The sequence below is a fragment of the Arachis duranensis genome, chromosome 8 (genome assembly GCF_000817695.3).
Source record: "Arachis duranensis cultivar V14167 chromosome 8, aradu.V14167.gnm2.J7QH, whole genome shotgun sequence".
Lineage (NCBI taxonomy): Eukaryota > Viridiplantae > Streptophyta > Magnoliopsida > Fabales > Fabaceae > Arachis > Arachis duranensis.
Window position 1 is genome coordinate 3,150,972 of NC_029779.3, and position 13,559 is coordinate 3,164,530.

Below are 13,559 nucleotides of genomic sequence, written 5' to 3' on the forward strand. Positions count from 1 at the left end.
CACCCTCTTGACATCCACTACGTCCTTCTTCCACTGCTTATCCACAATTATTCCAACCCCATTCCTATTCTTCACCTTTCCTGTATACCAAAGTTTGAAACCAGAAGTATCCAACTCCCTAGCCTTTGCACCAACCTATTTCGTTTCTTGTAGGCACATAATGTTAATCTTCCTCCTTGTCATGGTGTCCACCACCTCCATGGACTTTCCTGTTAGAGTGCCTATGTTCCATGTCCCAAATCTCAACCTTCTGTCGCTTCGACCTTTATCTTTTCCTTTGTGAACTAGCTTATTTACCCTCGTCCGTTCACGAAAACGCGAGAACCCTTGCTCATTTAACACTACATCCGGGCACCGATGCAGCGGCTCTTGCTTCGACACCGTACTCGAGCCATACGGCGCGTTGCTTCCGGCAACGACCTAACTTTAGCGCAATAATGTCTTTGATTCATGTCATGGGGGTTCGGCTATATTTTTATGTTGGTTGCCGAAGACCTAACACAACCCTCCTCCTTTATCCGGGCTTGGGACCGGCTATGTACCGCAAGTGTAACATAGGCGGAGTTCAATAGTGCCAACAAAACTAGTTAAATTAGAAACACTTTGGTCGGTTGGTCCTACGGGCTGTCCAAGATCAAAAGTGATTTCTTCTCGCTGTTCCATAGTCCTTGCATAAATCTCCTTGCAAGTTGTTTTTCCTGGGGATGTCAAACAACCAGATTTCTGTCAATTAGAAAGTTAAATTTTTTCTGTCAATTAATTATAAATTATTTTCTTGAAATTATTTTTAACTTTAAATTTTAAATTTTAAAATTTAAGCTTTAAATCTTAATTTAAAAAAGATAAAATTAAAAATAAATTATTTTTTTATATTTTTTAAAATGAAAACGTACCTTTGTGGGTGCTGGGTGAAGAGAAATTCTTGCTCTTGTTATAACTCCAAATTGTCCTAAGCCTCCAAGAACCGTGTGAAATAACTCTGAATTCTTTTGCTTAGAACATGTTATTAAATCTCCCTTTCCTAAAAAGAAACCACACAAATTCATTAATTAATTAAATAATATAGATAGATGATTGCATGAATGAATATAATCTTATAAAAAACGGTGACATCATGAAAAGAAAAAACGTTTCATGTTCATATTTCATATTATTTTATATTAATCTGAAAGAAATGGACCGTGTGTAAGACTTGGACTAACATAAAAGTCATGAAGTCAAACAAAGAAAAATGGAGGCTATGACCGTGTGAACGTAACTGCTTCTTAATCTAATAACAACTAAGCTATTCAACAACCAATACTTAAAATTAATTATTGAGTGAAGTCTCAAAACATGTTTAAAATAATTATATAGTTTAGCTTGACATATCAGAAGTGTGTATATAAGTGTGTATACAAGGATTTGATTGTTAATTAAAGTGGAGAAATTGATAAATTAAAAAAGTAAATTATAAATATTTATTCTTAGAAAACTCAATTTTCTTATATAGTTTTACCCATCCATAACCCTTTCATTCTTTGTTCACCTTACCAGGATTGTATATGATTGGTTTTCATGTTAATCATATTTCTTTCTTTCAATTCAATTTACAATTCAGCTCACCTTTCTTCTTCCTCTTCTACTTCTTCTCTACTCCTTGTCTTCTTTTCATTCTTTATATTCTTCACACCATTTCTGTTTTAGAAGAGTTGGGTGTTGTTTCAGAAGAGCAAGTTGACTTCAATAATAGTTGTATTTCTTCTTTGTCTTCTGAAAAAATTTCTGATATAAAAGCAGAGTAGCTCAATTTAGATGAATCTGTAAGTGAGTCAAAACCGATTCTTGAAGCTAACATTGGCAGTTTAAATTGTGAAGAAGACAGTGATATGTTTAAGCAACATTTTGGCAGCTTATCAAATACACACAAGGTTTGTCTTCTTTCATGAAATAATGATGTCATATTAGGCTATTTCTTGGAAGCATAAAGGATTTAAAAGTGTAAGAAAACTCTTATGTCCATTACTTTAAATTAGTCTCTTGGCTTTATTTGTCTTATTCTTATTCTGGGGAAATACTTATTAAGCTGCCCATTATAAAACTGAGAATATAGGTTGGCAATTGAGCTAGTTTATAACTAGCTTTAGTAGAAATTAATGCTTAGCTTATAAAATATATTGCTGGTTCTTTTTAGCATCGTCTTGGAAAAATATTGAAAATGACCGGTGGATGACAAACTGATTATATTTAGGAAAAGGGATTTACGCATCTAATATGTAATATAGAGATAACACTATAGTAGGACTAAGCATAAATGACGTTTTTTCTCTAACTATAAAGTTATTGGCAACAATATTCATGGCCTGTTAATTTGTGAAAAGTTGAAGGTTTGAGTGGGGTTAATTTCTTTCCAAAACCAAGCCTTCTTTGCGGAGAAAATTTTGTCACAAATTTTGGATAATATAGATACAGTTGAAGTACTCTACAACTTGAGTTATTTTCTCTCCAGATTAGACCACATTAGCTAAGTATTTTGAGCTCTTTTAATGGTTATGTGCAGACAAAGTCAATAAATTCAGTAGTTAAAAGGTTTTCTACAAGGTATGTTGTGCAGCAGAATTACCCAGGAGATTGCAAAAGACTATTTATCAGTCCTGTTAGACATATAACTAATAAAAGCATGAACTCTGAGGAAAAAGCTGCAAATTATACCTTATCCAAAAACAGATCCTTGCAGGACAACGAAATTGACGAATTAAGAAATTCTTCTAAGCATGTATTTGAAAACAGAGAAACAAAAGCCAACTTATTCATTGAGAAATCACAGAAACAAAAGCTTATTAACGCTGCATTTGGATTCAGTCTCAGAAACAAAAATACAGAGAAAATATACAAGCTGTATATTGAATCATAGTTCACAAACCCTAAAATACCACACATCTTCATCAATAACAGCATGCATGTTATCAAATTACAGTTCACAGACCCATATTTCAGAGATTAAAAGCCCCAAATTAAAACCCCTAAAATAGGAACCCTAAGCCACTGATCAGTTTTAGAAGCAAATAGAAATCAATACATACCTATTCAATGATGTGAGCACAGCGAAGACGATGATGAGAAGCACGGAGATGATGATGGTGAGAGCGGCGCAGCGACGATGGTGACGGTCGCACACCGACGATGGTGAGGGTCGCACACCGACGATGGTGACGATCAGTGCAAGCGATGGCGAAGAGGAGATGACGACGGTCAATGTGGAGAGTAGTGCAGGTGAGTCGTGAGTGGGAGGCGATGACTCTCAACGGCGACAGTGAGAGGGTTTCAGCTTGTAGTGAGGCGGTCAATGGCGAGAGTGAGAGGGTGAATGGCGAGACCGAGAGTGAGAAGGTCAATGGCGAGCGTGAGTGGGGGGCGACGATGGTTAGCTATCGAGACCGAGAGTGAGAGGGTGCTATGGAGGGTTTGTTGCTCGAGGATGAAGGTGACTAAGCTAAGACTCAGAAGTTTAATTTGCTTAGTTAGTTTTACTAAGTGTTAAGGTCTTTCAGGAAAAACAAGGAAAAAAATTACTAAGTGTTAAGTTTTTGGCTCTAGAGACATTAGGCATCACTTTTGAAACGCACCCAAAACTTAATAAATAGGCTATCCTTTAAAAGCGTCTCCTTTGATATGAAAAGTGAACCTATAGATATCAACCTACGGCTACGCTTTTTAAGTGATATCTTTAATACCTAAGGCTACGCTTTTTAAATGATGCTGCATTTGTGTATCCTTTTCTCTTATAAAAAGGCAACACAGAGAAAAGCGTAGCCTATTCTATGAATAGGCTACGCTTTTCAAATGTAGCCTAAAAAAAGTGTGGCTGAATGGGTATTTTTCTTGTAGTGACCCCTGGGGTATAACACTGACTTATCTACCAGTTCCAGAGACATTTGTATTGGTTTAACTTCTTCTATACACAGCTTTTTCACCAAAGAAGACGGTATTAGGTTGATACTTGCTCCTAAATCACACATTGCCTTATTGATGGTCAATCTCCCAATGGTGCAGGGCAGAAAGAAACTTCCAGGGTCTTCAAGCTTAGGGGGGAGCCCTTTTTGAATCAAAGCCCTACATTCTTCAGTAAGTAGTATGGTCTCTTTCTCATCCCAACTTCTTTTCTTATTGATAAGTTCCTTCAAGAACTTGACATACAAGGGCATTTGTTCTAATGCCTTAGCCAAGGGAATGTTTATCTCTAACTTCTTGAAAGTCTCAAGGAACTTATGGAAGTGTTGATCCTTTGCTTCTTTGTGGAATCTTTGGGGATAAGGCAGTGGAGGTGTAATGCTCTTCTCCACTTGCTGCTGCCCTAGAGCTGGCTCTTCCATGATCTGCTTCCCTTTCTTCAAATTTTGTGGTTGGTTATCTTTCTCTTTGAGCTTTTCTGGGATATCTTTGCTTGTCATGTCCTTGCTGCTAGCTTTCTCTTTTTCTGTTGGTTCTTTGTTGCTGTCCAAAGGCTTCTTGGTTGCCTCCTCGTTACCGTCCACCAGTGTCTTTCCACTCCTTAGTTGTATAGCCTTGCACTCTTCTTTTGGATTAGGAATGGTGTCACTTGGTAGTGAGCTTGATGGTCTCTCAATAGCAATTTGCTTGGAAAGCTGTCCAATCTGCCTCTCCATATTCTTCATGGAAGCTTCCTAGTTCTTGGTTGTCATTTCTTGGTGCTTCATCATCTTCTCCATTAGCATCTCCAAATTGGTGATCCTCTGAGAGTCTTGTGAGATTGGTTGGTTGTGGGGTGTTGATGGTTGATGATAAGTGTTTTGGTTGGTGGTTTGATTATTGGATGGATAATGGTTGGAGGTGGAGTAGTTGTTTTGGGATTTTTTGTAGGGGTTTTGGTTAGTGTTCTGCTGGTTGTGGTTTTGGTTGTTTCTTGAAGTGTTTTGATTCAAATTTTTTTGCCATGGTTGTTGATTCTGGTTGTGACCATCTCCCCACCTAAGGTTTGGGTGGTTCTTCCAAGATGGATTGTAGGTATTACCATACACCTCATTTTGTCCAGAATTTTGGTTGTGCATATACTGCACTTGCTCTTATTGTTGTTCTTCTCGGTTCTTTTCATTCTGCCCCCAAGGAGTTGTTGGTTGGTTTGTGGCACTCATTGATGCAACTTGTAAGCCACCAATCCTCTTGGCCATTTGTTCAAATTGTTGCTAAATTTGCTGCTGCATCACTTTATGTTGAGCCAAAATTGTATCCACTCCTTCCAGTTCTAGCACTCCTTTCCTCTGTGATGGTTGGCGCTGTCTTTGGTGAGTAAAGAAATATTGGTTGTTGGCCACCATGTCAATGAGGTTTTGAACCTCCTCTGCAGTTTTCATCAATTGCAATGATCCTCCATTCCTTCCACTTTGACATGCATACTCTTCATCCTTTGAGCCATTCATGCCTTGTAATTCTAAAAACACTTCACAAACACATCACGATATCAAATGGTAATAAAGGAGAATTAAAAATTGACAATTTTAAGGCTTAGGAAGCATGTTTTTCAGCATGGTACAAAATTAGAAGGATTTGTAAAACCATGCATTTTATATGAGTAAGTGTATGAATAATTGATAAAATTCACTCAATTTAGTACAAGATAAACTATAAAATAGTGGTTTATCATGGACGCGAGACTGTGTTTTTAGTAATAAAAATCGATGGCGAATTCATCAATTTTAATTTAAGAAAAAGCAACACCCTAAGCATCTATTTTATACATTAAATATACATTGTTTATTTGATTTTAGAAAGTAATCTAGACCGTTCAAAATTAATGACAGTAAACGTTGTCAATAATTTAAATAATAAAATAGGCGTCATGTTAATAAAAGTATTTTTCGCGTCTGTTCTGTCAACAATGTGATGATAATAGAAAAAGGGTTAATACATCATAAAAAAATCGACGAACACGCTGTCAATTTTATTGTTTTAGTTTTAATTATATTTTTTTGAAATATCGACGGCAAGTTATCGAAAAATATCGATAGTAGTGATAGCCGTCGATTTTTTGCGTCGAAAAATATGCTTTTTCTAATAATAATAATAATAATAATGATAATGATAATAATAAAACTAACCGTTAAAATAGAAATAAATAAATTTATTCATCATAAAAATATATAAAAAAATATTTATCCATTGAAGATGATCTAGATATTCAATAATATATTTTTGAGGTAATGATCTAGATATTCAATAATATGTGTTTTGCGTTATAAAGACCCCTTCAGATTTCTCCCACAACACGTGTCGGATATGCAGCCCAGCTCATGTCAATCGTAACTTGCGATAATGAAACAACCTCACTTGCGTTTTGCGTTATAAAGACCCCCTTCAGATTTTTCTCACAACACGTGTCGAACATACAACCTTCTAGCTAGCTCATGTCAATCTAAATTTACGATTTGTTTCTGTCACCTGCCAAATACAAATTGCATTTTGGACAATTTTAAGGTGGTTAAACGGTCGGTCTTATTTATATGCAAGAGACATGGGATACGTTTTCATAGTTAATTTTTCTCTATGTCAAACCTAGCTTGTATTTTGCAGCTATTTTTTTGTTCATGCAAAACGTGATTTGTGTTTTGTAGGTCTCTACACGTTTAGATCTACATATGTGGATAATACACCATGTACTAATATATAATTGAATAACATGATTTTTTATTACATTTGTAAATTAATTTCTAGAATAGCTCATACATCTAATAATTTTTTTTAATAGTTAAAATAAAAATAGTCTAAATTAAAAGAAAGGACATGATTGAAAAGGAATTTTACTCTTGATTTTTTATACATCACAACTAGAGGACGGCGGAAAGTAAAAGAATAGGACAACCCCGACACCAACTGATTCAGAATGTTCAGATAGTGAATCAATAATAAAATTAGTCAGCTTACGCGGAGAATGCAAAATGTTTAAAACAAAATAAAAAAGCAAAGATAATTAAAAATAAATTAATTATTCATATAAAAATATTTTTAATTTAAAAATTATAATTAAAATATTAATACATATTATATTAAATAATTTAATCAAATATATTAAATTATGAGAAAGTCTAGAGACTAACATTTTTATTAAAATTTGACCAACATTTAAACAGTAAAAAAATAAATAATTTTACGTCAATAGATAAAATCTTACACCATTAAAAATACTAATAATAACTAATTAATGATTACAAATTACAAAACTTATTAGCTCCTTGACGCTTCTCTTAAATTATTTTGCACGAATTATATAAAGAGTTGTTTAGAACATAGTTTTTTCTTGGACGAAGGTGGCTGAATATGTAAGGTATGTCGGAATGGCTGATGTGCTAAACCCATTGAAGTTGGTACCTGAAGAAATAGTATACGCCCCCATTTTAGGGAAAACAAGCCAATCTTCCAATTCCAACTCCATAAGCTGGTGATCTCTTAGCACTGTATCTAAGGAATCACATGTTGGTCCAAACACAGTTGAAGAGTAAGTTTTGGACTCTTTCTCTCCGTCATGTTTTGAGCTGCACCTGAGTGGCGTGCACGTGACGCGAGCGAAATCAAACATTATGCAGTTCAAACATCCATAAATCCCGTCGTTGATCCAGTACTCTCTCAACTCTCCTCTCACGCGCTTCCCGATTACTTTTGTTGCCAACGTAAAAGCCGTTTCAGCAAAATAACGGCCAGGCTCGCCAATTACCGTAATGCCCTCTTCGTTTCCGAAGTTGGCTTCAAGAGCATCGTTCACGTGAATTGCAGCCGCATCGAACTCTGTGCCAGAACTGAAACCGCCACCAATATCGAGCACGTGCATCTTTGGCATGCCTAGTTTTGAAGCCGTTTCTAACACACTCTTCGCAGCAGCAATGGCTCCGTGATATGCTTTAGCGTCAGCTCCTCCGCTCCCAATGTGGAAGGAAACTCCGATGACAGTTAATCCTGCATCATGTGCAGCCTGGAGTAGCACTGGAACTTCCTCCAGTAGTGCACCGTATTTTAAACCCAAGGAGTTTCGCGCTCCACTGTCTTGTGGCGGTTTTATACGAAGGAGAAGCTGGCAGTTTGGGTGCCATTTTCGAATCTTTTTTACCTCTTCTTTAGAGTCAAAGGTTGTGATGTTGACTCCAACGCTTGCAGCGTAACTAATGTGGGACGCTGATTTGCATGGGTTAGCGTAGATGATTCGATCCGACGAGACGCCAAGGGACAACACGGCTTCGATCTCTGCTTTGCTGGCGCAGTCGAAACTGGAACCCAGTGCTGCCAGTGTTCCAAGCAGGGATGGGTTAGGGTTGCATTTCACCGCATAGAATGGTTGAACCGTTGGAAGCATTCTGGACCAGTGGTCCATGAGGTCCATCACCACCCCTAAATCAAGAACCATAAAGGGTGATTCAGTTTCTGGTTTCTCGTGAATCACTGATTGAATGTAACCAAGGATGCCATCACTTTCTTGGCATAATGAAGTTACTGGTTTGCCCTTCACCCCTGACGCAGAAAGAATGGGATTGAGGCTCAAAGAATAGGGTTTATCATCTCCAACAATGATTGAAGGCATTATTATTCCGCGTTAGCCTTCCTTTATAGCTTGGCTCTTTAATGTGTTAATGAATGAGAATGCTAATGATATTATTAACTTTGACAAGTTGGTGGAGAACATAATAATGCATGATGGCCATATTTATATGCAAAGCTAAGATGACCAGGTGCAATGAGAGACTGAAAGCTAAACAAGAATAAACAAACTGAAGGCACAATAATGCTTCCACGAGAGCCACGAGGAAACATTAAAAACATAATTGTCAGGTAAATGATTAATGTGTGAAAAATTATATTAGCTTGGGACGTTGAAGGAATGCCAATGGCGACCGTATTTATTCACCGGTGAAAGATTAGATGCAATTGAAAGGTGCAAGAGCCAAGAGGACGATACAGTGCCCGTTACAGAGTGCAGAGAGTCAGAGAGACTAGACGTAGTGAAGAGTTCTGCCAGAGAACCAACTAGAATCCAACTAACTTCTGTCAATTTATTCATGGATTGGATCTCAAAATTAGTTTTAACAAAGGTAAGTTGATATATATGATGTTTCTTATGATGTTTTTTTTATATTGAATAGATATTTTTAAATGTATTTTTCAAATTTTTATATTATAAATGTGGATATTTCTATTTTTTTAAGAATTATATGGCTTTTTTTTAAATTCTATAGCGGAACATTTTTTTTGCTAAGTATTAGAATGTTTTTTTTATATTAAATGGATATTTTTTTATATAAATTTGTAATTGTTCAAAAACAGTGCATTCTCTACCATTTGTTCTTTCTTGAACAACTCCTGAAACTGAACTAGATTGTACTTTTTCACAAAACTGCACCATCTCCATTGGTATCGCAAGGTCGCTCCTCCGAGTCCTGACACAAGCTTTGTTTCATCGACCACCACAGTGAACTTGTCGAAGGTGGCCTCTAACAGAGAAGAACATTGTCGTGGCCTTTTACAAAGTTGAGGTCGGGTCCACCTCATCGGCGCCGTCGATGACGAGATCGAGGTGGGAATTGTCGTCGAAGACAGAGCGAAATTCCGAGAGAACGTGCTTGTTCCTTTGCGCTTGGAAGTAGGGACGCTGATGATGTTAGAGGGTTGATCGGTGGAGAGGAGATGACCGAGTTTAGCAACGACAAAGCGGCGGTGGAACCGGTGCCGAGGCGAGGACCATGCCGGACTTGACGTATTTGATGGCTTTGTCGGCGGCGAACTTCTTGAGGTCGTATTGCATGAGGACAGTGGTGGAGAGGGCCTGACGATGAGGGAAAAAATTTGTGTGTATTGTTGTTGGGGTGTGCAGGTTAATATGGAAGAGAATGAGAAAGTTTTTATAGTTTTTAATTAGGTTTAATTAATCAGTATCTAATTATTTAAATTTTAAATTTAAAAAATTTAAAATTAATAATTAATAATTATAATTAATTGAGTTGTTTAATTTTTAGCTAGTTATACACTTAGTTCTCTATAGGTTGAGAGAAGGTGTCCTGTTAAATTTTATGAATTAATAAGAATACTATTATTCTTTTTCAATTGAGTTTTGTGGATTAATAAAAATACTATTATTCTTTTTCAATTTGTGTGAAAGGTGCTAGAACTACGATGAAATGCCAACGATACTTTTTAGAATTTAGAGCCCCAATCATATAAAAGAAAATAGAAAAAAAAAACCTATTGGGTGCTAATAGCTTTTAGTATTTTTAATTATTATTTGATTCATATAAATATTAAATTATTTTTAATAAATAAATTTTATTAATTTATATGTATAAATTTTAAAAAAATATGAATATATATTATATTATTTATGTGTGTAAATTCTAATAAATATAAATACAAATGATATATTTTTTTGTGTACAAAATTTCTATAAATATAGATGTAATAAATTATTATTAGCCAAAAATAATAATATTTATTGACTACATAACCTTGCCCATAAATAAATTCAAAAGATAAATATATAATCAATGGCTCAAAATCTAAAACAAGGAAATCCTTTCCTTTTTAATTTAATAATTAGAAGGATATATATTTAGAGCCATGTAACTCTATTTCTTTAACTTCTTTTAAAAATCAAGTATATTATCTTAAAAGAAGAAAAGGGATATTCAAGATGATGAATAAAGAGAAAAAATTGTTTTCTTTTATTACATTTTAGGAACACCTGCAAAAGATGAGGCAATTCAATTGGGACCAATGATGCCTATTAAGACAAGAGAGTTTCCATGGGCATGATTGGGTGACAAGAACACACAACATACGGTTTTCAATCTTACAAAAAGGAATAATATATCTGTGAAGCTTGCAGATTGGATTATTTGCAACACTAATTATGATTATGAGCCAGCAACATTTGACTTTGCTCCACAAATAATACCAATAGGTCCAATTCTAGCAACTAATGACCATGTTGGTAGCTTTTGGCCAGAAGACTCATCTTGTTTAAATTGGCTTGATCAACAAGAAACCAATTCAGTGATCTCCATATATATATATATATATTCTAGTGCAAGTAGCAAATCTTCTAATTAATAACCGACAGTTTCTTTGGATCATATGGTTAGAGAGTCTCGTTATACATATAAGTTTTGTTAACAAATAAATCTATACAAGCTAATTCTAATCTAGTAAACTTTATTTACATAACACACGTATAAAATAGTACCATTCTTCCTTTAACGTTGTATCTCGCGTTCTTCCACTTCTTTCTTTTTATTCTTTTTTTTTGTTTTTCCTCTTTTTTTTATGTTTTTTCTTTTTTTTATGTATTTTATTTTTTTCTTCGTTCTTTTTATTACTGCTACATTATAAAAAAAAAGTAATATTTATAACATAAAAATTTTTACAAAAAATTAGAATTTTAAAACAAAAAGATTTTGTAACAAAAAAAATTGTTACAATATATCCCGTTACAAAAAGTTTTTGTAACAAAAAAAACTGTTACAATTTAAAGTAATATTTTGTAACAAATTTTTTGATACAAAAAACCAAACGTCGTTACAAAAATGATAACAAATTTTGATCTTTAAAATATTTTTTGTGGCAATATATTTTTTCGTATTAAAAAATTTTGTTACAAAATGTAACTTGATTTTGTAACATTTTTTTTAGTTATAAAAGCAAAATATTTATTTTGTAACAATTTTTTTAATACAAATTGCATGCATAATTTATCAAATTATTTTTTAATTAACTGATATATTAACTATTTTATTGAGCAAGTCAACATTTATATAATATGTAAAAACATACATAATTCAAATATGCTTCATTTAACTAAAATTGTTTTAAAACAAAATAACATTAGTGAGTACATTGATTAGTTCTACAAGTTATATTTCTTGCACAAGTTCAACCAAAAGTTAAAAGTCTAACATAGATTAGTATCTCTATGAATCAAAATATTCGAATTCTTTAGGTAGCATGTTGTCACCATTTTAGCACTCATGTAAATGAAAAAAACCAAAACAAAAAATTAGAAACAACATATAACACCAATTACAATTTTTTTCATTAACTTTTATTCAAAAATTTTAGAAACTTTTTGACAGAACCTCCCCTAAAACTTGGATATTTTCACCGTCTACGGTTCCATCAATAATAACCAATTCATTATTTATTTATCAACCAAATTTATCAAACCAAATAATAGCTATATATAACTATTGTACCAATCATTTGTTTTTTGAAGAAAGCTTTTCTATTCTCTGCTACTTCTTTTATTTCAAATTTTAATTTACTTGTTTCATTAAGTACCATAACAAACACCACTTAACAAAGAGATAGATATAATCCAACGTAGGCTAGGGATATGTGATTATTAGACAATGAAACTAAGTTATATTGGATAATCATTACCCTCTTGGCCTAACTAACCTTCAAAATGAAAATCAAAAAAATTTCTAACTTATAACATGTGCAGAAACTTGTTTGAAATATCATTAATTTATTTTAATCTCAATCTTCAAAGTAGGATAACAGAGCTCGTGCCTCAACTTTTACATTGTTTTCAAAATTAGAACCATAACAACGAATTTCAATAAATAAAACAAAATTTACAAACAAACCTAAAAAAATCCTAAGGAATAAGAACAAAAAATGTACAAGTTTCAGCAAGTAAACACAATTTACAAACAGAATTAAATAAATAAAAATCTAAGGCTTGAAAATTTTAAAAATCATAATAAACAAGAAATCAGAACAAAGAATAAACAAGTGATACCTGAGACTACATTGGAAGATGCAACCACGGATACGCAGAGACTGAGAACGATGAAGTATCACGGCTGGCACAGGGCCATGAATGACGGCGGCTACCCGAAGCTCCGGTGATGGATTTTCGATGACCAGAGACGCAACGACACGACTGTAACGGAAATCAATGACAATAATATTCCTAGAAATTAAACGAAATCGAAATCAGAGGGGAGAACACCCTTCCCGGCAGTGGATCCCGGCGAGGCAACGCTGTTTTTCGACGACAGGGGCTCAGTGGCTCAACCCCTAACAGCGGCAACGACAGTGACTCCATGAACTGTGACTGGGCACAGCAGCGTGAACAACACCTCCTCCTTCTTCCTTAGTCGTCCTCCCTCCATGCGTCTATCTCTCCTACGCGTCCTCAGCATCGTCCGTGATGGGAGATGCGACGGCGGTGGAAGATGGCAACGACCCGCTCACAATGAAGACGACTACGGCGGCGGCTTCCCTCGGTGACAGCTGAACGCGAATTGACAGCGATGATGGAGGCACAGCGGCGCTCCTTCCTCGCACAGCTCTTCCTCTCGCTCAACTTCTCCCCCTTCTTGACAATGACACAACGGCGCAGTGGCAGTGATGCCCGCCAGTACCGTCCTCCCTCTTCCCCCTCTCTTTTTCCTACTCTCTGATTCCAACTTCCCCATTTCTTTTCCTTTCTTTCCCTCTCCGTTCTTCCCTTTCTCTTGCTCTGTGTGTGTGTGTGTGTGTGTGTGTGTGTGTGTGTGTGTGTGTGTGTGTTTATGTTGTTA

General features: G+C 35.0%; 1 protein-coding gene, 1 long non-coding RNA gene and 1 pseudogene across 4 annotated transcripts in view; all 3 read right to left on the reverse strand.

Moving 5' to 3' along the window:
- LOC107460252 (uncharacterized) overlaps nucleotides 1-1,748 on the reverse strand; it is a 6,883-nt gene extending 5,135 nt beyond the window's left edge. For all 3 annotated transcript variants that reach the window (XR_001586447.3, XR_008002216.1, XR_008002217.1), the window contains exons 1-2: nucleotides 1,606-1,748; nucleotides 894-1,021 (exon numbers count right to left, since the gene is read on the reverse strand). This is a non-coding gene — a long non-coding RNA (uncharacterized LOC107460252). The remainder of the gene's footprint in view (nucleotides 1-893; nucleotides 1,022-1,605) is intronic.
- Nucleotides 1,749-7,195: 5,447 nt separating this feature from the next.
- On the reverse strand, nucleotides 7,196-9,012 carry LOC107460251 (ornithine decarboxylase-like). The gene has a single exon (XM_016078601.3). It carries the CDS (start codon nucleotides 8,561-8,563, stop codon nucleotides 7,274-7,276), a length of 1,290 nt encoding a protein of 429 aa, XP_015934087.1. The 5' UTR covers nucleotides 8,564-9,012; the 3' UTR covers nucleotides 7,196-7,273.
- Nucleotides 9,013-9,273: 261 nt separating this feature from the next.
- Nucleotides 9,274-9,865, reverse strand: LOC107460186 (probable ribose-5-phosphate isomerase 3, chloroplastic; annotated as a pseudogene).
- Nucleotides 9,866-13,559: the final 3,694 nt, after the last annotated feature.

Coding starts and splice junctions, on each gene's coding strand:
- LOC107460251 (XM_016078601.3), bottom strand. CDS start 8,563: ATGCCTTCAATCATTGTTGGAGATGATAAACCCTATTCTTTGAGCCTC.